We start from the raw sequence: 23,937 nt of genomic DNA, 5'->3' as shown, positions 1-23,937 counted from the left end.
GAGGAGGGATGTGTTGAAAGTTGGACCTCAACTACTCCGGATGATTTTTAATGAATTTTTGAAATTTCCATAATTGTAGTGTATTGGCTGTATTGCGTTGAATATAAGTTTCTTGTAATTTCTGAGTAATATTGCAGTAAATCTGGCTGAAACTTGGCACACAGGTACAGTAGGTGTCCCAGAGAAGGAATGTGTTGAAAGTTGGACCTCAACTACTCAGGATGATTTTTAATGAATTTCTGAAATTTCCATAATTGTATTGACTGTATTGGGCTGTAATTTGTGTGCGCGCGCGTGTGACTATTCGCCCGCGTGCGTCTAGGCTTTCAATCGGCATATAAAGCGAAAAGGCGCTACCGTGCAGCCTGGTGTAAAAGCGCAAGGAAATTTATGCGGCGGATAAGAAGCGGCTGGCTTGACCGCGGCTCACAAATGACGGCTCACTTTACCGCGGTCGTGCCAACCGGGGGAGCGCTGTAGTACGTACCATACTGTACACTGCTCCCTATCGATCGTCGGCTCGCTCTGCAGGCACACAGGGAACGCGCTTCCGCTGCAATCTTTGTGACCTCGCTACACGGTTGCTCTCCGTGAGAAGAGAAGCTGTTTGTGTTATCGTTCGTGGACGGTGGAAAACAGCTTTGCTAGGAGCTTTAAACAAGGATGCCCTTTACTCGAAAACGACGTGGGCTTAACTTTGGATATTGGAGCCTGTTTTTAATCGTGACGTCGACAAAAACGAAGCTTATCAGCAGCTTTCACCGTCTTCATGTTTGCTGACGTGTGGGATCAGGCACAAAGGAGCTGCTAGTATGTTTTTAGAGCCTCTGCATGTCGGGGTAAGTAGAACACAGACACGCAGAGTCACAAGAAGGTCGTGTTTCACGTCTGGTTGTAGCGCTGAAACATGGCTGCTGCTCTGGTTGAGCGTTGTGCCATTTATCACCGACGGAGCGTTCCCCAGCGTCGGGAGCGCGCACTGGTCAGGATCCAGGTTACTCCGCTTTCTTTACAACCAGCTAGTCAAGTAGTGATGTTTTAATTTGGTGACAAAGTTACAGTTGGATGTCGTTACATTACCATAAAGTGGAACCTCCTAGAAAAAGAAGTTATAGTTTTAGGAAGTCTTACATCCTTGTTGTTGGTTCAGAGGTTGTTTCAGCAAATTGCTGCGGAAATGTTAAAGTTTGAGTGCATTCTCAAGTGAGGGATTACTTCTTATTGGAACAGGAGGAACGAAGCCCAAATATCAACAGGACCTATTTTCTTTTATCCCTGACCAGGGGCGGATCTAGAGAAATTTTCTTAGGGTGGCAAAGAAATCAAATGTGCGGCAAAATCAAAGCCTTTTTTTTTCGAACACAAAGGGGTGGGTTACATATGGTTAAAATGATTCAATATACATGCTATTCATATAAATATAGTCTACAACTTAATTATTTTCTGCAGTCCACGTATACAGTTTAGATATACACGTGAAATTTTGAGTTTATGTACCGTGTAGTCCGTATAATGAATAAATCTGTAGCCCAATAAATATAAAATCCAGAAAGCTTAACAACATGGGGCGATTTTTCCTTCCTGACTGCTTTGGAGAACAAGCTCGATGACCTAAGAGCAAGAGTCACCTTCCAACGTGACATGAGGGACAGCGACATTGTGCGCTTCACGGAGACATGACTGACCCCATCGTGCCGGACCAGGCCGTAACTCCGTCGGATTCATTCTTTGTGCTCCGCGCGGACAGAACGGCAGAGTCAAACAAAACCAAAGGTGGAGGAGTGTGGTAAACAGAAAGTGGTGTGATGCCAGGTGCATTTCTACTCTTTGCAGCGGCTGCTCGCCACATCTGGGATTCCTGAGCATTAAGTGCCGCCCTTTCTATCTGCCCCGTGAGTTCACCTCGGTCATCGCCACGGTGGTCTACATCCCACCCCAAGCGGACACAGGTATGGCTTTGTCCAAACTACATGATGTGCTGAGTTCGCTTCAAAACAAGGACCCGGGCGCAGCCCTCATTGTAGCAGGAGACTTTAATAAAGAGAACCTCGGACAAGTCATGCTGAATTTCTACCAGCATGTCTGGTGTCCGACGAGGGGGGATCGGATTTTGGATCACTGCTACACGCAGTACAAGCAGGGCTACAAAGCTGTCTCACACTCGGCTTTCGGGAAGACTGACCACAACGCCATCTTCCTCATTCCCCAGTATAAACAAAACATATGGAGGGAAGACGTGACCACGAGGGAGGTGAAACGTTGGTCTGCCCAATCAGAAGCTACGCTACAGGACGCACTCAACGATGTAGACTGAGCATGCGCAGTCGACATCAACGAGTTTACGGAAGAAGCAGTATGTTTTGTCAATATGCTAGCGGAGGAGATCATCCCCACTGCGAGAAGCTTGCTGCATACATGCTACTGCACATTCACCAAATGTGTATATATATATTTATTTATAATGTTCTTCCTCTCTCCCCCTCTCCCCCCTTTTGCACAAGTCAAGGAGCGTGTCAGGTTTACATTTCACTGTGTTATACTTGTATAATTATGCATCTGACGAATGTTGAACCTTGAATTTACACAAAATGTCAGAAATCTGCATTGTCATGAACAAAGATTTAAACCTAATTTTTCATGATTTCTTGTGTTCACCCTCTGAGGTCCAACATATAACTGGCCATTTTAACTGCTTTTGATTTAACATGTGTATTTCACCTTTAAATTGTTTCTTTTTCCCCGTGTCTTGCTTGGTGTCATTCTTCTCAGCTCAACCTCATGTGTCTGAATTTAGCTTTTTTTTTTTTTTTTTTAAATTGGCATACTGTATTAACACAACTCATCTGAAATCACGCAAAAAACATAAAATTCGAGTACTATCTTTTTAAATGCAAATATATATTGTACATTTTGTAAACATTTTCAACTATTTATCTAAAAATGCAGCCAATACACCTGCTGTTTTTTATTTTTTAATTTTCTACAACCATTTAAAAATACTACTATAACTAAAATGAGAGAACAATCAGGTGTTGCAATAAGTTTTAACACTGTCTGAAATAGAGACTGAGCGTGGCTGCAGCTTGTTGTTATGTCAGCTTAAATCAGTCATGTGATTTGGAGGTGCAGCGTGTCCGTGGACCCCAGAGGGTTAATAACGATAAATGTCTTATATCAGGATATGAAATTGTGATCATATCGTACAGCCCTAGTGTAGTCAATAGTTTTGTTGTGTGTGTCAGAACAATGAGGCGACTGCTGAGTGTTACAGGTGTTACAGGAGTGATACATCCCCTGTTGTCAGGCCTGCAGGTATCAGGTTTGTGATGTTCTCCTTTATTTCCTAGTGGACAGAAATCATTTTTTGGAGTGGCACAAATAATTTGTGTGGCATCAAATTTGATGTAGAACAGCTGATTGTTCTGTAAATAGTTTGAAGTGTTTATTTAAAACGCATTGGCTGCATTTTTAGGTAAACAGCTGCAAAAAACTTCGTTGCTTGCAAAACTCAGTAACTTTTTTGAAGAAGTAACTATATTATTAATTGCCCAACAATTTCCTAATGTTGTAAACCTGCTCAACATTTGGCAATAAACACCTTTCTGATTCTGATTCTGATTCTCCAACATCGGTCATTATTTACTGTATTTTGCAGACAGAGTTACAGGACTCTCCCCCAGACCACAGACTCATACTACAAGTCAGAGCTTTATAAAAAAAATAAATAAATAAAGTTGTGTTTTCAAAATTGGAGTTCAAGTTATTTTTACTTTCAATAGTGTTAACATACTACACAGCTCATGAACGAGATTTTTTTTAAAATTAATTCTAAAGCAGTTAATTAAAAGTAGTCTAACATAAATGTAAATGTTGTAATTTGATTATTTTAATAAACCAAGTAACTTGGACGGATTTGATGCTGGCGTGACCACAGTGCACACGTCTGCTGTTGCTCACAGTGGTCCAAGGGATCGCTCAGGGAGTTTGTGTGTTCGCTCAGACACATGAAAAATTAGAGGGAACATTGGGTAACACTAAGCAATAGATTCAGCTTTAGAACTTATATTCACTGATAACTGTAGCTAGGCTCAAAGTGCTATCTTACTTTAGTAAACAACATTGTCATGTGCAAAACTAGGGTGGCACTCGGGGTGGCACATGCCACCCTTCTAGATCTGCCCCGACCTTGCCAGGGATTCTGGATGGGGACGACTCAGATAAACTTCACTACAGTGATGTTCTCAGCAGGTACTTGATGCAAGAGAAAAAAATGGCTGTTACCTTACCAGGCTCTGATGTTTAAATCAACCACACACAATATAAGCAAACAGTGCTACAGCTGTGCGTCTCCTCGAGTTTTAGTACTTCTTTCGTGGCTTTGTTGTTCTCCTGACATAACGCGGTCAAGTGAACCGTGATTTGTGCAGCCAGGGGTGAAGCCAGCCGACCCGCCGCGAACATTAAGCCTCGCGGCGGTAGCGCTTCTCCTCCTTTGCTGCTGATGGCTAGCATAGCGCGACACGGTGTCGAAAAGTATCTTTCGAGGTTTTTTTTTATCCGTAAATTTCTCCCGTTGTAGGGCACTGCACATGTTAATAGTATTATATTAGTACCGACTTCAGGTTTCCCGGACTAAAATCCCCTGTTATAAATGTGAAAGTAATCCGGGACCAGTCCGCTTTTGCCGGCTACTACTCTGGTTTGCACCGCCATGTTAACGTTATGTGTCGCTTCGCTATCGCTAGCCGTACTTTGAGCGAAGTGAATGTTTTCTGATATGTGAGGTTTCAGCCGAAAAACGATGTCCGGCGAGTCTCGGTGGCTCTAACGGCAAATTAATTCAGCAGCAATCTAAGAGTAACATCTCACCTGTTGATGCAAACGCGCTATAACGGAGGAAAAGAATCCCCAAGAGCGACGTAAGAACTCCGGTACCCATCTTGTCCGGTGTCCCCGCTGTGACGACGTTCGCTCGGAACGGTAACGGCGCCAAATACGGTTGTGCCCCGAACTGGTTTCCGGTATTTGCATAAAAATGATTGGCCAACACTGCTGTAAATGACTTGTTGGTGTATAATATGTGAAATGTGTCAAATAACGTAGTATTTAAGATACTTTGCTAAACAGCTCATTTCTAAATTTTATATATAACTCGTCATAAATCATGTTCATTAAACTCTACTTACCAATATAAGTAAAGACAATACACATAGAAATAAATAGAAACATTAGAAATTACTTCTTTAGAAGTTTAGAAAAAACGGATCATTCATAAATTCATAAATGCAATGATCGGCTCTACTTTGTATAAAAATGTATGTTTGGTATTATTATTATTATTATTACTTATAACTGTTCATTTGGGGTTTTTTTTTAGTTTTTTAAGTTTTTTTTTTTACATTGCATGGTAGTCAACAGTCAGATCCATAAATGTGTTTATATATGTTGATAAAACAGAATAAATTTTCCACAGTCAGTTATTTTATATCTAATATTTTGTCTTCATTGTGTTTCCAGTCACATCATAATTGAGTTGTTGAAGACTTTCAGAAAGGACAGAATGAGGCTGACAGGTGAAAATCGATGATGACAGCTTAAGGATTCACTGTTGTTAACATAAGTGCACTGACACTTAATAATAAAAACAAAACTGCAAAATTAGAGTCCAGATGAGAGTTACAGCTGACATAAGTAGCATTATAACTTTTATTTATTATTTTTATAGTTTACATGTTGTGTATATTTAAAGTACCTAAATCCATTTTTAAGAGGGCCACATGGTGACACTGAGCGTTTGCATCCACCACCTGGTCGGGGAGTCTCTGTGGGGGGTTTGCATGTTCTCCTTGTGTTTGTGTGGGTTCTCTTCAGGTTCCTCCCACAGTCCACAGAGATGCAGTCAGTGGGGTTAAGTTCACTGGTGATTCTGAATCGCCCAGAGGTGTGAATGTGAGTGTGAATGGTCATCAGTACCTGTTACCAGGTATTTCTTTAGTACCTGCTCGGCCGGGTTTCCAAGCGATCTGAGCAGGTACTAAACTGTGATGTCACCGATTGGCTGGTCGGTGACGTCGCTCGATGAGTCGTAACAGCGTCATGTGTCCCTGAGACAGACTGAAGTGGATGAGAGTGGATGGGTTCATTTTAGTTTAAACATCTAATGTGAATGTGAAGAGAAAGCAGCACCATGTCTTCTTCATGTATGCAAAGCAGAAACCGCAGCCTGTTATTTAAAGAAGTAAACAACATGTTTAAGCTTTTCATATATATGTTCATCTGTATATGTTGGCTTTGTACAAATATCACTTCTCTGTTCCTGACATCAGCATTATACATCCAGGGATGGAACTTTTTTCACTAGTAGGATAAGAAATTGTTGGAGGACTGCTGCATTTTCTTCTTTTTTCTCCAACTCTTAATATTTCCAATGTTTTATTCTTTAAGAAAATGATTCATAAACACAAAGTTTTTCCTTGTTAGAAAGTCTAACAGGGGTACGCAGGTGATGCTGAAGAGGTTCATCAAATGGACACTGGTGTAACATCCGTGATGTCGATCAGACGTCCATCTTGGAAATATTCTTTAAAAAAACTATCTGTGTGTTTTTGTAGCAACTTTAAGTAACAGGGCGTTCATACCACGTGTTAGAAGAGAGTAACCGTTACAGTGTGTTAATAGTTGTATATATTTCTAATGTATCTGACCTCGACTCTCTTTGTACCAACAGGAAGGAGGAAGAGGGCGACTTTACTCGGTGTCAGAGACAGAAATGAGAAAAAGCTGAAATGAGTGAGAAGGACGATGTTGGAAACATCTGTGCTGTGTCTGCTCTGTAAGTAGAATCTCTGTGTTTGTTTGAATTCTTGTACTTTGATTGATCTGGTCCTGCACTACAGAGAAAGTTTATTATACCCAGGGTATATTTCTGTTATTCAGATTAGTTGACGCTAACATTGGTAATCAGGATATTCTGTCATATGAAGCTGATATGAGTTGATAAAACTCACTCAGTTAACCCGGGGTTTCCCTCCCTGCACCTCCACATGTGCTGTTTTCACACAGTTATGGATAAATGTATCAACATCAAAGAGACTGTCTGCTGCTGATGAAGTGTGTGTGTGTGTTTGTGTGAGCAATATACAGTAATGTAGTACTAGCAAACCTAGTACTGTACCAGTACTCTGTTGCTTTAGTCGAGTTTTATTGTCAACCAAACAATACACACTCAGGTAACAGTGGGACAAAACATCGTCCTTCAAAGGTGAAAAACACTGTAAAATGACATGAAAATATAACAAATTCAAATATACATGTTTACAACTATACAGAAGATAAACTGAGAATAAGTTCAACAGTATTGTGCTTGGATAGAGAGAGTAAGGATGAGGGCTGTTCGATATAACCAGATATATCGTTTCAGTTTACGCTATCGTTTGTTTCGTGGTGTCGTAAAATAAACTGTTTACGTCAATATTTTTTCATGGTTTTGACGGTCACTGTAGTGGCTATGTTAATTAAAGTTCTCTCTTTCTCTTATATTTAATATAACCACACTACGGACGGACAAGCGCCTGTTTTTATGCGTTGTCGTTAGCAACAACAACTGTAAAACCATCGCGTGTCCGCTTGTTTATGTTCCACATAAACCTTTCACAATAAAGCTCAAGATCCTGTTGAGACTTCTCAAAATAAACTGAATCACGTGAAAGAGTATGCAGTGTTTATGGATGAGAAGCAAAACAGCTACAACTTATGTCTAAAAATGTATCGTTTCATCGGTTAAAACACTCGACTCCAGCTACACGACGTGCAGCTGGAAACACTTCAAGCAAGTCGAGCTGCCCGAGATTCACAGAATTTACAGAAAATGTTACATTTTTGTGATTTATATCGTTATCGGACGATAGATGTTTTATATCGGGATATGAGATTTTGGTCATATCGCACAGCCCTAGTAAGGATAGAAAAGAATGATAATACATAAATACAATAGTACACAGAATAAATGCACTGCTCCAAAAACAAAGGGAAAACTTACACAACACAATGTAACTCCAAGCCAATCACACTTCTGTGAAATCAAACTGTCCACTTAGGAAGCAACACTGATTGACAATCAATGCCACACACTGTTGGATTAGACAACAGGTGGGAATTATTAGCAAGACATCCCAATAAAGGAGTGTTTCTGCAGGTGGTGACCACAGACCTTCTCTGTGCTGATGCTTTCTGGCTCATGTTTTGGTCACTTTTCAATGCTGGCTGTGATTTCACTCTAGTGATAGATTGAGACAAAGTCTACAATCCACACAAGTGGCTCAGGTAGTGCAGCTCATCCAGGATCACATCAATGTGAACTGTGGCAGGAAGGTTTGCTGTGTGTCAGTGTAGTGTCCAGAGCATGGAGGCGCTACCAGGAGACAGGCCGGAACATCAGAAGGCCGTAGGAGGGCAACAACCCAGCAGCAGGACCGCTACCTCCACCTTTGTGGAAGGAGGAACAGGAAGAGCACTGCTAGAGCAAAATGACCTCCAGCAGGCCACAAATGTACACATGTCTGCTCAAATGGTCAGAAACAGACTCCATGAGGGTGGCATGAGGGCCCGACGTCCACAGGTGGAGGTTGTGTTTACAGCCCAGCACCGTGCAGGACGTTTGGCATTTGCCAGAGAACACCGAGATGGCAAGTTTGCCCCTGGCAATGAAAGCAGAATCACACTGAGCACATGTGACAGACGTGACAGAGTCTGGACACAGTGTGGAGAACCTTCTGCTGCCTCCAACATCCTCCAGCATGATGGTTTGGCAGTGGGTCAGTTATGGTATGGAGTGGCATTTCTTTGGGGGGGCTGCACAGCCCTCCATGTGTTCATCAGAGGTAGCCTGACTGCCATTAGGTACTAAGATGAAATCCTCAGACCCCCTGTGAGATCATATGTTGGTGCGGGCAGCTCTGGTTTCCTCCTAATGCAAGACAATGCTGAACCTCATGTGGCTGCAGTGTGTCAGCATTTCCTGCAGGACGAAGGCATTGATGCTGTGGACTGGTCCAGCTGTTCCCCAGACCTGAATCAACCCAGCACATCTGGGACGTCATGTCTCGCTCCGTCCACCAACTGCACCACAGACTGTCCAGGAGTTGGCAGATGCTTCAGTCCAGGTCTGAGAGGAGATCCCTCAGGAGACCATCCACCACCTCATCAGGAGCATGTCCAGGTGTTGTAGGTCATACAGACACGTGGAGGCCACACACACTGCCGAGCTTCACTTTGACTTGTTGTAAGGACATTGTTGTAGAGTGTTTTTCCTCGTTGAGTGTGACTCCAAATCCAGACCTCCATGGGTTGCTACATTGGATTTCCACTCATCATTTTGTGTGATTTTGTTGTCACCACATTCAACTATCTAAAGTATTTAATGAGAATATTTCATTCATTCAGATCTGGGATTCTTATCTTTGTGTTCCCTTTATTTTGAGCAGTGTGCAACACAGACAGAGTCAACAGTGTTGGAAATGAGAGGACCTTCAGTCGTCTCAGGAAGGAGTGTGTACTATATTACTCTTTAGGACATTAGTCCTTCGCTACACCAACGAGTCCTCAGCAGCTGTTTATTTATTGATGGTACAACTTATTTTATTACAACACTGGTAGAATAAACAGTTTTTACTGAATAAAGTTACAAGTTTAAGAGTCAGTAACTCACTTTAAATATTGTTTGTATTTGATTGAGCCTCGTCTTCATATTTGCTGCAGCCATGATTGTGACCCTTCTGTTATAATCCTGACTTCAATAATATGAAAATTATTTAAACATTATATTTAGAACAATGTAAATGTGTGAAATGAAGAATACATTGAAATGATATAAATAATGTAACGTCAAAGATGAATTATTGCTATAGAAGATTTAATACTTAACTGGTCGCTTCATGAAGGCTGAATATGAAATATTTGCTCTGTAGGACATAACATAGCATCTATAACACTTTCTAACAAACAAACATATTCTAATAATAAACTAAACAAAGGAATTCACTTTCACTCGTTCATCAGTAAAGTCAGAGGTTGAGCTGGAGCTCGTGTCCCGTCACACCAGATGTGAGAGTAGTGCGTTTGTTCGGTGCAGCATAACAAACTGGCTAATTAAAGTCTATATTTACACTTTTTATTTGAATATTTTATTTAATTCTATATGAGTAACAATAACAAAGTGAGCTGCACTGAAAACAGGAGAGCGTGTCAGTGTTCACAGTAATATTCACAGGAAATCTTAACACTTGTTAGACTTTTTAAGCCATGAGGAGGTTTTGCTAAACTCCGAATCTCCTCTAAGCTGCACTCTGACAACAGTCCAGCTCCATCAATGATCCCATTGTAGTTCTTATTTCTTACATGATGTTTATAGTGAGTGGGCGTCTTTGCATGCTGCTCAGTGTCTTTGTCCCTTTGATGGGGTGTTGTTGTCACCCTGCTGGGTCCATAGGAGCCTCTACCAGGAGGCTGAGGGGCAGCGTTGGAGGTCATCAGTGTTTTTATCCTGAAGTTAGCAGAGAGGCTAAACTTGACTCTTTGTTGCATTATAGAGACAGAAGTTTAAATAGTGTTTAACAGGACAATCGAGGCTAAAATGGTTTAAAAGATGAACTCATTAAAAAACACTAACAAATCTTCATGATTCAAATACTGAGAAGCTTCAACAACAAATATGTGTTCAAGCCAGCATGATGTTTGCTCCTGTAACTGATTGTTTTTCCATCTTGTTCTCTGAATATGTTACCAAAGGCTCCATAACTAATGTCATTCATTTTGTTTCTTATCATTGAAACTGTTGTAGAAAATCCACTTTGTTAAGAAAACAGAGAAGCGACGTCTTTATATGAGACTTCAGAAAAATGTTGTACAAGACAAACTGAACAACATCAGAGCGACATCACGACTTCCTGTAACTTTTCTCTGTCCAGCTAAACATGAGTACCTTCCATTTTCTCCTGCAGAGGATTCTGGGTAAAGTCAATCGTGCACTGACGTCCTGTGTGTGTGTTTTATTGTGCAGATGCAGCTGCAGTCGGCTCAGCAGTGAGAACTGAAGACGTCAGTCAAAGAGAAGGAAAAACAGTCAGAGCTGAGAGGTACAGCTGCTCTTCTTTTAGTACAAACACCATAAATCTGTTGCTCACAATCAAACTTTTCCTTCACTTTTAAGTTTGTGTCACTTTTCAAACCATCGTTACGAGTGCTTCCCAGAGACGATGAGTGAAAGAGCAAAGAGTAAAATATGAATCAAACTACAGCCACACAGACTCAAGCGTCATGTGGTGAATAACTTCCAACAGCTGGATGAATAAGATGAGTTAAAGTTTATATATTAGTCTTTAACAAGGATTTAAAAGACGACACTGATGAGGCGAGCCAGATTTCTTCAGGCAGGTCATCCCAGGATCGAGGAGTCCTCACAGCAAACATTCAGTCGTCTTTAAGTGTGAGCTGGGAACAGTGAACAGGTTTGTGGCTGCAGCATCTCAGGATGTACACACTGACTGGGACACAAGCACCAGTTCCACTAAATATTCTGGTGCCAGTAACCTGTTAAGATGGAGCAATTTGATGTTATTTAATCAGTTTATTTTTCATCCTGCAGTTAAAATGTATCAAAACAAGATTGTGTGTCTGCAGATGCTGTGTGATCTGACACACCTGCACAAAATGTGTCAAAGTTCAATAAGTTACATTATTGTAACTGTGATGCGTTCACTGACATGTCCTGATGCTTTGCTGTATATAAAGAGAACAGAGAGGCTCTGCTTTGTGCTTATATTCTCCTCCTGTGTGTTTGTGTGTGCAGAGTTTCTACCAGAGCCAAATGTCATCGACTCCTCACTGAAGTCGTCCACCAGTCCAACCACTGGGATCCAGCTGCTGCTCTCTAACTGGTCCCCACAGCAGCTCAGACCTGACACATTCACTGTAAACACACTGGTTTATATTCTGTTTGTTTCCTCATGAAGGAAACCTCACACAACCACTGAGGCCAGAAAGTTCAAATGGAGAGTTTTTGTTATTTTCTTTTATAAAGAAGCTGGAAAAATTTAACTTTCTTAATTTAGTTTTTAAATTTTTTATATAAAAAAGAAAAATTTTCTTCATCAGGCCTTTCAGAATAAAAGCATGACCAAGACATCATTTACACATAAACAATAATAAATGGTATGTAACTAAAATATAGATGCAATCCATGTTTTCATGTCTTCAGTAACTTTGCTGTTATTTATGTTATTTCTAAGTGTGCTGTCGTCTCCACAGCAGTGATCTGGTTTCTCTGTAGGTTCAATAAACTTTGGTCTCACTTGATCTTCTTGTGTGCTTCTGTGGGTTTCACAAAGATGTCTGATGGAAAACGTGAGTCGTTTTCTTTTCCTGGTGGGAACATAGAACCAGTCCTAGATTGGTCACTGACTCTGTAAATACTGAGGTACGACCATGAACACAGCTGTCTGAGCCCTCGTGCAAAGTCCTGGTTGAGCCAGTTACACCGACACCTTTTTATGACCAAGTTATTTATTTTTTGTTTTCTGTTCGTAGCATCAAGAGACTACAGCTGTATAAACTTGTTATATAATGACAGTTAATGTCTAAATGTTGTCAAAGTGAGAGAAAGTCAGTGAGCAGGTTTTTAATGCAGTTTGATTCTTGCTTAGATCCAGTTTACACATCAGCTCAGTGAGGTTTGTTTGGGTCCAGCTCAGATTCAGTTTCACTGCAGAATTATTCATGAAGCAGCAGGAAACAACAACCATCTGGAGGCACTTTTACAGTAAAAACATGAGAAACAGAAAGTCCCTGAAAACTGCACGAACTGAGTCAACAGGTCAGAAAGTTACATTAAAAAAATAAACATGAAACCTCATCTACTATTGTAACGTGCATTAAAAGTAAATATATTAAAGAACAATAACAAAGTTAAGAAGTGTGTTCAGTGCTTAAAGCTGTATATAATCAGAAGCTCCTCTGATACAAACATGAGAGAAGCAGCAGGTAGTTTGATATTAACCTCCTAGGACCTGGCGTCTGTGATCCACACAAATCTGTGGTCACAACTGTGAGTTAAGTGGTGTGATATATGGAGGCGATTGTGCATGTTTCACTTTGCTGGTATAATGAGGTTTGGTATTACAGGGGAGGTCATTTCACTCTGGACAGCAGAGGGCAGCAGAGTGCTGTGGGGACTGAGTTGTGAGCTCGTGGTTCTGGTAAGACTGACCAGGCGAACAGCAGCGTGGTTCCTGTGTTCACTCTCTCTCCTGTTTTACAGGATTGTAATCTGGCTGCGCCCTCTACAGCTGGGCCTGTAACACATCCACACATGTGGACATCACATTTTGGGTCGTCTAGACCAAAATACAGAATTTTACTCTACAGGGACCTGATATCCACGTACGAGGACGTTATACTGACACTGTTCTATGAAATTTAAAAGGAATGTCCTCATATGTGGATCTCATTTTTCTTAGAAACAAAAATCAGATTTAAAAAAACAAAACAAAAAACAATCTCTTAATTCTCTGTTTTCACATTCATCAGGTCCCAATCAGCCCAAATATCAAAGAGAAATTAAAAATGCCATGAAAGAGTTTGAGTGTTAGCAGGTTAAAGTAAAAGTTAAAGAGACGTTAGCTCAGCAGGAGGTCGAAACTCTATGATGTACGTTTAAACATAAAACCTGAAAATGTTTCCTGGATTGTTTGTTGACATTTTACACCAAAGAAAATTTTAAAATAATTACAAATATTTTTTTGGCACTTCTTAATGGCATGTGTGACATGTCTGCACATGTTTCATTTACATCATAGGTGTCAAACTCTGGCCCGTGGGCCAAATTTGGCCCGCAGCCTAATTACATTTGGCCCGTGAAGCCATACCAAATTCCTATTAGAGCTGGCCTACTGGTATTATACAGCTAATATATATATATTGTTTAGTATTAAGCTTTTCTTGTTCCATATTCAGTTTTTCAGCAAAACATGTTTGTCCATTAGAAAAGATTCATTCTTATATCTGGAGGAATAAATATATTTCAATAAATATTGACGTTAGCTCACGACTTTGTTTCAGTTTTGAATTTTGGCCCACTGTGTATTTGAGTTTGACACCCCTGATTTACATGATTGGAAAACCACAACTGTCTTTACCCTGAGTGCTCAGTGTCTCCTCTGAGAAGCTGAAACAGCTGGAGACTCAGATAAGCTGGAAAAAACTGAAACATTTCAAACAGACTCAAGTTCAAGTGGAAGCTGGTATGAACCCTGCTTCTGTCGTTTACGTTTTTGGTAGATCAAAAAAACACCAACAACAACAACAGCAGAAACAACAATAACAGCAACTGGAAGACCAACTTTCAGTTCAACACCTCCATCCTTCTTCCCTCCATCCTCCTTCCTTACACCCTCCCTCCCTCCATCCTCCTTCCCTCCATCCTCCTTCCCTCCATCCTCTGTGTGTCCTCCTGTCTGACCTGCAGGTGAGAAACAGGTGTGAGGTGTCAGCTGTCAGGTAGGTGATGAGTGAAGAACAGAACAGAATCCATTTCCTCTTCAAACTGCTGTCAGACATTATCTACTGCACTCTGATCACATCACTCAGACCAGCTGCTTTCTACAAAGTCTCATCAACAACATCTTTACAAACAAACATCAACAAGCAGGAAGCAGCTTCACCTCTGATCACACACACACTCAACTCTACTCACTCACCTGGAGGATCAACATGAAGGTTGATGCTGCTGATGGATTTCCATGAGCGTGTTTTTCTCACAAAGACATGACACTCATATGTACCACTATCAGCAGTCGTCACATCCTTCAGAATCAGAGACGCGTCTCCATCCTTCATCTCTCTGTCCTGCAGATCCACCCGGTTCTTAAAAGATGGATGCTGGTAATCTGGAACAGACAGATCATCCCGGTACAAAAGGACATATTCTGACTCCAGATCAGCTCTGCTCCATTTTACTACTATGTTGTTGTTTGGAGCTCGACATGTCAGAATGACGTTGTGTCCAGACTCAGCTGTGACGTTTTTGTGGTCTGAAAAGGAAACACAGAGCAGAGAGGTTACAGATGAAAGTTTGATCTGTTCACTTCTACACCAGCCAATCAGCAAAGAGTTGTACACACTGGGTTCAGCACATTAGGCTAAATGTTCATCACACACACACAATATGAACCTGCATCTGTGAAACAAACTGTGTCCTGATTGTTCTCACATTAAGAAATGAATCAAACAAACATGTTGAGGTAGTCCGACTCGAATGTCAAGGAAGGTTGTAGCGAAGCAGACTACACAGAAATTTCAGGTTTGCAGACGTGAGCAATTTATTTACAATGAACTCCGTTTAATGTGTAACTTAACAAAACTTTCCCCAAAAGTAACTCGATTAACAAAACCCATCAGTTCATGGACCTGGTAACACAGCTCACCTCTCCTCTCCTCTGAATCTGGCTTTAAATAGGGCCATCAATTTCCCTCCAATTAGCCCAGCCTGTACCTCTCACTTAAACTGAGGGATCTTAAACTCTACACAGATGATTAAAAAGACACAAAACCTCCTCACACTTCTAATTGACACATTTACGTAACTAAATGGCTCCGTTTACATAAACAAGATTCAACAAACCCCTTCAGAACTTGAAACAAACAAAATGAAGCATTTCTATGGAAAAAGAAACCCCTCCGCTTGATGTCACATCAGCAGGACTTAAAACAACAAAATGCTAGGCAGGCGTTTTCCACCTGCACACCAGTTGGTGGCGATAATGCACCATTTGCACCAACCGGCAATAAACCCTATACAGAAGAAGGCGGCGTTTCCCACACGAAGACTGGAAAGAAACAACAAAGTATGAACAAATGACTTAATCTGTGATGAAATAAAATATAAAGAAACATGTAACTGGGTATTTGTCTCAATTTGCAGAATGTTTGTTTTGCCGGCAACAGACAAACCCGGGATAGTGAGTGCAGCAATGTTACTCAACAAATGGCAAATCAAAGCAAATAAATAGAAACAGAGAAACGTGCAAAAAAAAAAAAAAAAAAAGGTCAACTCACATGGGACAAAGGGAGAGCATTGCAACTGCTCATCCACTTTGTTACAGCACCTAATAAAATATATGACATATTTGTGAAATTTCATGTGTTATTAGCCTTTATCTGTGTGCCCAAACTTACTAAAATGCTGTCAAGGTGATGATGAGCTGTCATGTCAGGCATATGAAACAAACATACACATACCTGCATATACTGTGCCTTGAAAAGGTTTTCATACCCCTTGAACTTTTACACATTTTGTCGCCTTACAACCACAAACTCAAATGTTTTCACTGAGTTTTTCTGTGACAGACCAACACAAAGTAGCACAAACTTGTAAAGTGGTACAAAAATGATACATGGTCTTTAAAAAATAAACAAATAAAAACTCTGAGAAGAACTTTTAATCAATGAATCAATAATAAACCTTTACAGCAGTTTGTCCATGTTTATCTAACACCACTTAAACTTTAAAGTTTAAACTTTAAAGTTAATGCAGTAATAATGATGGATTTATGAAAGCAACCTTTCCAAGAGCAAACAAACAAACCAGATGTTAGATGAGCCATCACAGCTGTTTTCCGGCCAGTGTAGCATGGGTAACTGCAGGTTCACTCAGTTTATTTAAACTAAACTGCGACCTCTGATCTCCCCTGACCGTGAACACCAGAGGATGTGGTGTAGCTGTGTAGCTGTACCACATTGTTTATCGAAGCTGCACCAGTCACAATGATCTCACCAAAACAGATCCAGTGAAAATCCAACATGAATTAGAACCTTACAGGTACTCTTTATATTTGTAGTTCTGTAGTACTTACCTGCCAAGATAACCCTCATCTTCCTCTCCTTTCTTCTGTCTTACATCTTAAAACAATTAATGTTTCTTTTTCCTCCCTGATAATTACAGCCTCAGTCCTGCAGACACGCTGTGATCCGACTGCACAGAAAGTATTATTCCAGCAGAGGGCGCCATACATTAAAAAAATAAAGCGTTAAACATCCCACTTTTAAAAAGAACTGTTGTACCAAATCCACTGAGCCACGAAAATGCACAGGACACCAGTTACAGAAACGACAGTCTTTATATATCATTCCTGTGCCTTCTGTTCATTTAACTGTATCGTTAGGAAATCTAACTGGAGCTGCATTAATATCTCACCTAATAATAATAATAATAATAAAACTGGATGAAGGCCTACGTGAAAGCTGTGACTATGATTTATTTTCTGGGGGATTTCTGTCATTACAGGAAGTGAAATATTGTTTATTTATTTTTTTTAAAGCGGGAACTGACTTACAGGGTTTTCGTTTTTTTTTTTAACACATCTTCAGTTAAAATGCACATAAAATGTAACAAGTGTAAAACGCAGCAGTTTATTTGCTCCCTATATAACGCCATTCAGAAATACTGTTCGCTGCATTCTTCTTCTACATTCATATTCCTCTCACATACTTGGAATTTCTTTCGAAAATAAAACAAAAAAATTCGAAAAATGTCAGAAAATAAGTAGATGATCAGTAGATGGCGCAGTCGCTTGTTGTGATGACGCAACAGGTTTGGGCAGGCGTTATTCGACAACTTTCAAGTCTTTCAACTCCGCCCTGTTCGTCCTTCCTCTGCTCTGGTAAACAACTTGTCGCCGTGCATAAAGCTGTCATGGATTTAACGGCAGACATGGGTTTTCTGTGGTTTTTTGAGTCCTCCCCCAGAGGCTCCGGTTTCAAACTCGTTTTAGTGAACTTAAAAGTCAGCCGGAAACGCCGCTACATGTGGTTTCCTTAGCGCAGCCAAGCTTACTGTTGTGATTCAGGTTTCCTTAAATTGCCCGCTACAGCATTGTTTGATAGACATGAAGAAAATCTTTCTTTTATGTGAATTTAAGATTAGCAAGTAAACAACAGTTAGCTAATAAACTTCATGACATCACACTTTAATAACATAATGAAAATCTAATATGTCAACAGTGAAATTTATCTCACTGCTATTTATTTAAATCAAATTTTACAGCAGTGAAATTTAACTCTTTTTGAAATGCTGATCTTCAGGAAACATTAAAGATGCTTTTATTTCTGTTTTCTATATTCAAATGTTGTTCTTTTAATATACTGGCACCACTACATTTATCTGAAAGCTGACTTATAAGAGTAAACTTTCAAGCTGTGATAATTGAATGAAGACTGGACCGATATATGAAATATTCCCTTATTGTGAATCATTCCATATCATAACTGTTTGAACTCAGATTGAAAATAGACTTAAAAAGGCTGATTGTTGTAAATGAGTCTGACGGGTCACATTTACACAGCACGACTGTTGAAACTGAAAATCCTCATTCTCTCACCAGCAATCATTTCGGCACTCAGCAGCTTCTTGTTTGAAAATTATTTTAAAAGTTAGATTTTCACAGATTCTTCTTGAACGTCACCTATAAAACACTCAGGATCCCTTTAGTTATACTTTTGTTAATGTTTAATCGGAATCCGACTTGTGTGACATAAGTCACAAAAGTCACGAACGGATGCTCGAGCCAAAAGATCCTTCAAATTAAAAGTTTTGCTTCACCATTGCAATCTGCATTTTGCACGAGACGAAACTTTACTTTGAAGAATTGACAGATTTACTTCCGCAATCTCTCCTCAACTTAGACGCATTTTCCCAACAGCAGCAGCACAGGTTTTACCCTCCCTGTGAGAAACACACTTTTCGGTTGCTGTCAGAGGGTCTCTCATCGATCTGCTGCCCTGTGTAACTGGAGCGTTAGCGATTATTTTCCAGCAACAATTCAAGACCGGTCGGGAACTTTTCACTCCAACTTTTGTACCACTCTGATCTGATCAGGACCCACAAAACTACAAGTAATGGATGTAACATCAGTCTGCTGGATTCTGCTGGCTGCTTGTCTGTTCTCGATCGTGTCTGCAGGTGAGTTAAAGCGAGAACCTGATTTTTTTCTTCACACTGGTGTTTCATCTTGTTCTCTCTATAAAATTCCCATTGCTACAACTGGAATGCCGGGTTACTCTGTAACAACACACCTTCACATCACAGTTACCAGCTACCATCATAGATATCAGCCAACCTTTGTGCAAACTCAGTCAGCCCCGCTCTGTGAACAGACAACTAGTTTAAGAGTTGAGTTCTATGAGGCCAGTTGTATGTAGCTGTTGTCCCTTGCCAGACCCTGTACTCGGAAGTTTTAAAAAGTCCTCCCCAATTTCGACGTCAGAGAAGACGCGGAGGATGAGGGCGGTGTCTGCTCGACGCCTGTTCATGAAGCTTCTCTCCGAAACCAAACACGGTCCTTCTTCTTTAAAGTCGTCTGGATATCCTCGTTAAACTTTCTAATTACGCAGCGTTTGTGTTCAGAAGTTGTTTCTATCATCTCTCTAACGACTGAGATAAAATAAAACGTTCTCAAACGAAATAATCCGTCAAAAGAAGGACGGAGGAAACACAACACTGTCGAGCCGAGCTCTCCCAGAAACAAGCCCCGCTCCCTAAGTCTAAAAGAAAAAAACCTACTTCCTGTCCCAGTGAAGAGGAGGAAATGTAGTTTTCTCACTTGCGCTGAATTAAAAAGACTGAAACACTTACTTAACACCTGTATAATATGTCTACGTCGCTGTCTGTGTTATTTAAATTCCTGAAATTATCAAACTCTTCTGTTTGTGTGAGTGCGTGAATGTTGTTTTCATGCAGAAAGCTTGAATTAAAGCCACTTATTTCCATAAGTAGTAAACATCTTTAGATTGTATCTTTAGACATACACTATATAACTTTAAGATGTAATAATAACAACAATAACGTTCAAAAATCTAAATATTTACATGTAATTAGTAGTCAATAAAAACAACAGAGCTCAAAAAACAAGAAGCTGTTAATACAGTTCAATAAATAGAAATGTCACTAAAATCACACACAAACCGAGTTAATGCATAAAATAGTTATACTGAGTGCTTATGGTACTCATGGCCATTGGTCAGTGGTTGTTGATCAATGGTCATGAGAATTTGCATAAGGAACTGACCTCCCAGCCCATTGTTCCTTCATTGTTTCAGTCATTATGCAAATGTGCTGTTTATAAGATCGGGGAAATCTGCAGTCAGCTGAGACTGAAGACGTCACTTTGATGAGTGACGAAACGTTTCTCCCACAAAACGCTACGTCCAGATGAACAGAATCAACTTTTGGAGATGAGTGTTGTCAGTGTCAGTAGTGTGTTTGTAATGTCCAAAGGACCCATCCAAAGAAGCTGCGCATAATTATCTTATAACACTAAAATCTGTTATAAATTGCTTGACTTATGTATTTAAAACATTTCATGTACTGCGTACTGCGGGCATATGAAGATTTATTGTGAAAGGACGAAAAGGGAAAACGCTCTTTTCACGCAAGCGGAAAAAGTCGGGCTTCCGTTAAGTATAAGTTTTACAACTGTAGTGGGAACATAGAACTTCACTTACCGAGGCTCATCGAAGAATCAAAGTCATTTATTCTGGGATATTTAATTATTTATCGTGTCATAACTTATTTGTATGTAAATACTAATGAGTTAATACAGGTGAGCTTGGTGTGGGAGTAGCATTAACATGGTGAAGAAAACTAGTGATAAGCTAAGCGTGAAACACTGAAGTCTGAAAACAACCTGCTGGTCAATTCGCTGTTCAACGATCAGCAATCTGTGACTGTAATGACATGTTTACAGCTGTCTTTTGGGCTCAGTCGGCTTTAGTTTTTTTTGTTTGTTTGCTCACAGCAAAAAAAAAATGTTTTGATTTGTTTGGTTGACTGTAAGTTTTCCAGGAGTTCATGTCATGGTGTTTGATCTACATGCTGTCAAGCAAAGCTAGAAGCTGGCATAGTGTTAGGTTTTAGTTTAATTAAGCTTAAAAATATATTTAAATGGAAAAAGAGTAAACGTCTTCCTCTTCTTTATAAAAAGGTAACATTTATTATATTTTGTTGGGGTAATTCTAACCAATGGTAATGGTCCATGAGCGACCTCTGGATCATGAAGACACTTCCCTGAACTTTCCACTGCTGTGGATGTTGTATGTTATAACACTGGCATGATGATGTTTTACTGTGAGTCTGGAGGTTTTGTTACAGTGAACCTGCCTCCTGTTTATGAGATATTCACACCAGAAGCATAAGAGGGAATAAAAAAGTAAAAGAAAAACTCCTCTGTTATTAAAATAGTTGAAAAACAGATCATCTGTAACTAATGGATGTGCTTTTGAAGTTTTTCTTTTTACAGTATTATTATATTCTTTATGGTGGCACAGTGTGTGTGCGCAACAGGTTACAATGAGGATGACGTCACTTCATTTTCTGTTGAAAGTAGAAAAACTAGAGAACAGACGGAGTCAGAGCTGAAACTTTATTCTCTCACTGAAAGCAGAGACAGTTTTCATTCAGATGTTTTAATGAATTTACAGCACAGGTTTCTCTGCTGATATCAGTGATTGGAGCCCACCCACCAGTGTCTGTCATTCTCTCATCTGTATGACAGTAATCATTCAAATAAGACATTTATAAATTATTTGTTTATGTCTATATAATATTTATTACATTTTAATTACACTTTAGATCCCAGTGTTCCAGTGATTAGATGATGTATATTAGTCTTCACAATCCAGAACAAAAATAACAGAAGAGAGCTTATTGTTCTCATTAAAACATGCACGTGTGATAAGTAGAAGTGGTAGTATTAAAAATATGAGTTCAGTAATTACAACTCTGACTCTGTTCATAAAAAGATGTGGATCCTTGCTCCTGGCACTGGCACTAAGTCATGTATTGGCCTCCCATTGTGTTTTTTTTTCTATCCAGGTATGATTTTGCAGAAGGCGCTGGCAGTCAGATTGTTTCCAGATAGGAAATAAGGAGAAATAATGTGTTTTTGTGATGGGGTGGTAGTAAAAAGGTGCCCAAAGGTGTTTTTGTCTTGCTATGTTGTCAGTTATGTGTAGTGCGCCTCTTGAGTTAGATAGCTTTATATACTTGAAGGGTCTGTATTTTATAGTAAAGTGGCCTAACAAATAAACAATGCCTCTAAAAGTGGTACAAGAACTGAAATTGAGTGAAAAAACTGCCCGAAAAACCCCAGGAAGCCCTTGTGAAGAGTTTGTAAAAGAAAGCAGCTGAACTTCTTTAGATGTGTCTTTAGTTGTAAAACAGCATCGTTCATCTGCTCAGTGTCTGAGCTCGACAGTGACCTGGACACAGAAACCTTAATACAGAGAGACTTTTCATATGCTGGATTCTACGAGTAGCTTGGAAATGCTATGCTCCTTTTTGGTCTGCATGAAGCTCTTGATCCTCATTATTTAAAGTGATACTTGGAAACCTACCAACATCACACATTTTGACATAAAAACATGTTTTTACCAAGAATTACATCAAATTTCAAACCAAATTCAAAACTATAAATGAGCAACTTTCTCTTTCTTTAAAATCTACTTTTCTTTAGAGAACACTGAGCTGACAAGAAACTTTTATTTGCACTGGAATAGATATTTCATCCTTTATTCTTACTGCAGACTTTGGGCTTAATTTGATTCCCTGTTCTTCTTCTAAAAGAGTCTAACAGGTGTGATGCTCAGGTGGTCAGTGGTTTATCTCTGATCTTCACTCTGATTGGCTGCTCTACAAGTGAATAGATGTACTTTGACCTTTAACCTCTCTGCTCTGTCATGTCCTCTTTCCTTAAATCTCTCACAGCTGAGTCTGGACAGGACGTCACTCTGACATGTCGAGCTCCAAATACCAACATCCCGATCATAGTTGAAATAAATAATGACCACAACAATGATCATTTCAATATTTTCCGTAGAGCTGTTTAACAAGCACACATCACAATTCTTTCTTTCATCTGCTGTAGAAGTGAACAGTTGTACGTTGACCTTTAACCTCCCTGCTCTGTGTTATTTCCAGTTTTAGAGCAGAAAATCATCACAAGGAACCCTGGACAGGACGTCAATCTGACATGTGAAGCTCCAAACAATAACAACATCATAATTGTAGAGTGGAGCAGAGCTGACCTCGAACCAAAACATGTCCTTGTGTACCGGGGTGGGAACTTGGTTTCAGATGACCAGCATCCATCTTTTAAGAACCGGGTGGATCTGCAGGACAGACAGATAAAGGATGGAGACGTGTCTTTGATTCTGAAGGATGTGACGATTAATGATGCAGGAACATACGAGTGTCGTGTCATGACTAAGAAGGAAAACAATATGAAGCTCATCAGTATCATCTACCTTCGTGTTGTTGATCCTCCAGGTGAGTGAGTAGAGTTGAGTGTGTGTGTGATCAGAGGTGAAGCTGCTTCCTGGTTGTTGATGTTTGTTTCTAAAGGTGTTGTTGATGACCTCACCTGTTTCTCACCTGCAGGTCAGCCAGAAGACACAGAGCGGGAAAAGGATAGATCTATTGGGCTGAAAGTTGGTCTTCCAGTTGGACTTGTTGTTGTTGCTGCTGTGTTTGTTTGTTTTTTGATCTACAGAAGAGTTCAGCAGGATTCATACCAGCCTCCACCTGAGCCTGTTTGAATAATCAGACCTTTTATTATTGGTTCTCTTCCAGCTTCTCAGAGGGGACTCTGAGCATTCTGGGTAAACACATTTGAGGATATCCTAAAATTAATTTCCACGACATCCAAAGTTTGATGTTAAGTGTCTGAAATTAGACTAAACATTTATTTATTCCAAACAATTTTTTTTTGTGTGTGTGTTTGAGGAAATTTAAATTAGTTTATATGTAAGTGAAACAGGCGCAAACTGAAATGTCACATGTGCCTTCACGAGGTGCCAAAAGAACAGTTTTATAAAAATTTAAAATGTTCTTTT

The 23,937-nt window shown here is 39.9% G+C and overlaps 2 protein-coding genes and 1 long non-coding RNA gene across 3 annotated transcripts in view; 2 read left to right on the top strand and 1 right to left on the bottom strand.

Annotated features, from left to right (window-relative positions):
• The window catches only part of LOC146635249 (basement membrane-specific heparan sulfate proteoglycan core protein-like), a 113,751-nt gene extending 95,313 nt beyond the window's left edge, over positions 1-18,438 (bottom strand). Inside the window, exons 1-2 of the mRNA XM_085350068.1 lie at positions 18,429-18,438; positions 14,751-15,083 (exon numbers count right to left, since the gene is read on the bottom strand). Of these exons, the coding sequence (XP_085206194.1) occupies positions 14,751-15,083; positions 18,429-18,438 (343 nt within the window). The remainder of the gene's footprint in view (positions 1-14,750; positions 15,084-18,428) is intronic.
• Positions 549-11,966, top strand: LOC146635250 (uncharacterized). Its single transcript, XR_014905073.1, has 4 exons — positions 549-839; positions 6,728-6,832; positions 11,057-11,132; positions 11,846-11,966. It is a non-coding gene; the product is annotated as an uncharacterized LOC146635250 (long non-coding RNA).
• Positions 18,439-21,805: 3,367 nt separating the features above from the next.
• Positions 21,806-23,640, top strand: LOC146635248 (coxsackievirus and adenovirus receptor-like). The gene is made up of 3 exons (XM_085350067.1): positions 21,806-21,848; positions 23,024-23,375; positions 23,517-23,640. The coding sequence occupies exons 1-3, from the start codon at positions 21,806-21,808 to the stop codon at positions 23,638-23,640; spliced, it is 519 nt and encodes a 172-aa protein (XP_085206193.1).
• The last annotated feature ends 297 nt before the right edge of the window (positions 23,641-23,937 follow it).

Source organism: Diplotaxodon limnothrissa, linkage group LG3 (assembly GCF_057381915.1).
Source record: "Diplotaxodon limnothrissa isolate DT_005_m linkage group LG3, D_limnothrissa_male_GT1.1, whole genome shotgun sequence".
In the NCBI taxonomy this organism is placed as follows: domain Eukaryota; kingdom Metazoa; phylum Chordata; class Actinopteri; order Cichliformes; family Cichlidae; genus Diplotaxodon; species Diplotaxodon limnothrissa.
Note: the sequence above shows the minus strand (reverse complement) of the source record. Positions and strands in the feature narration are given on the sequence as shown.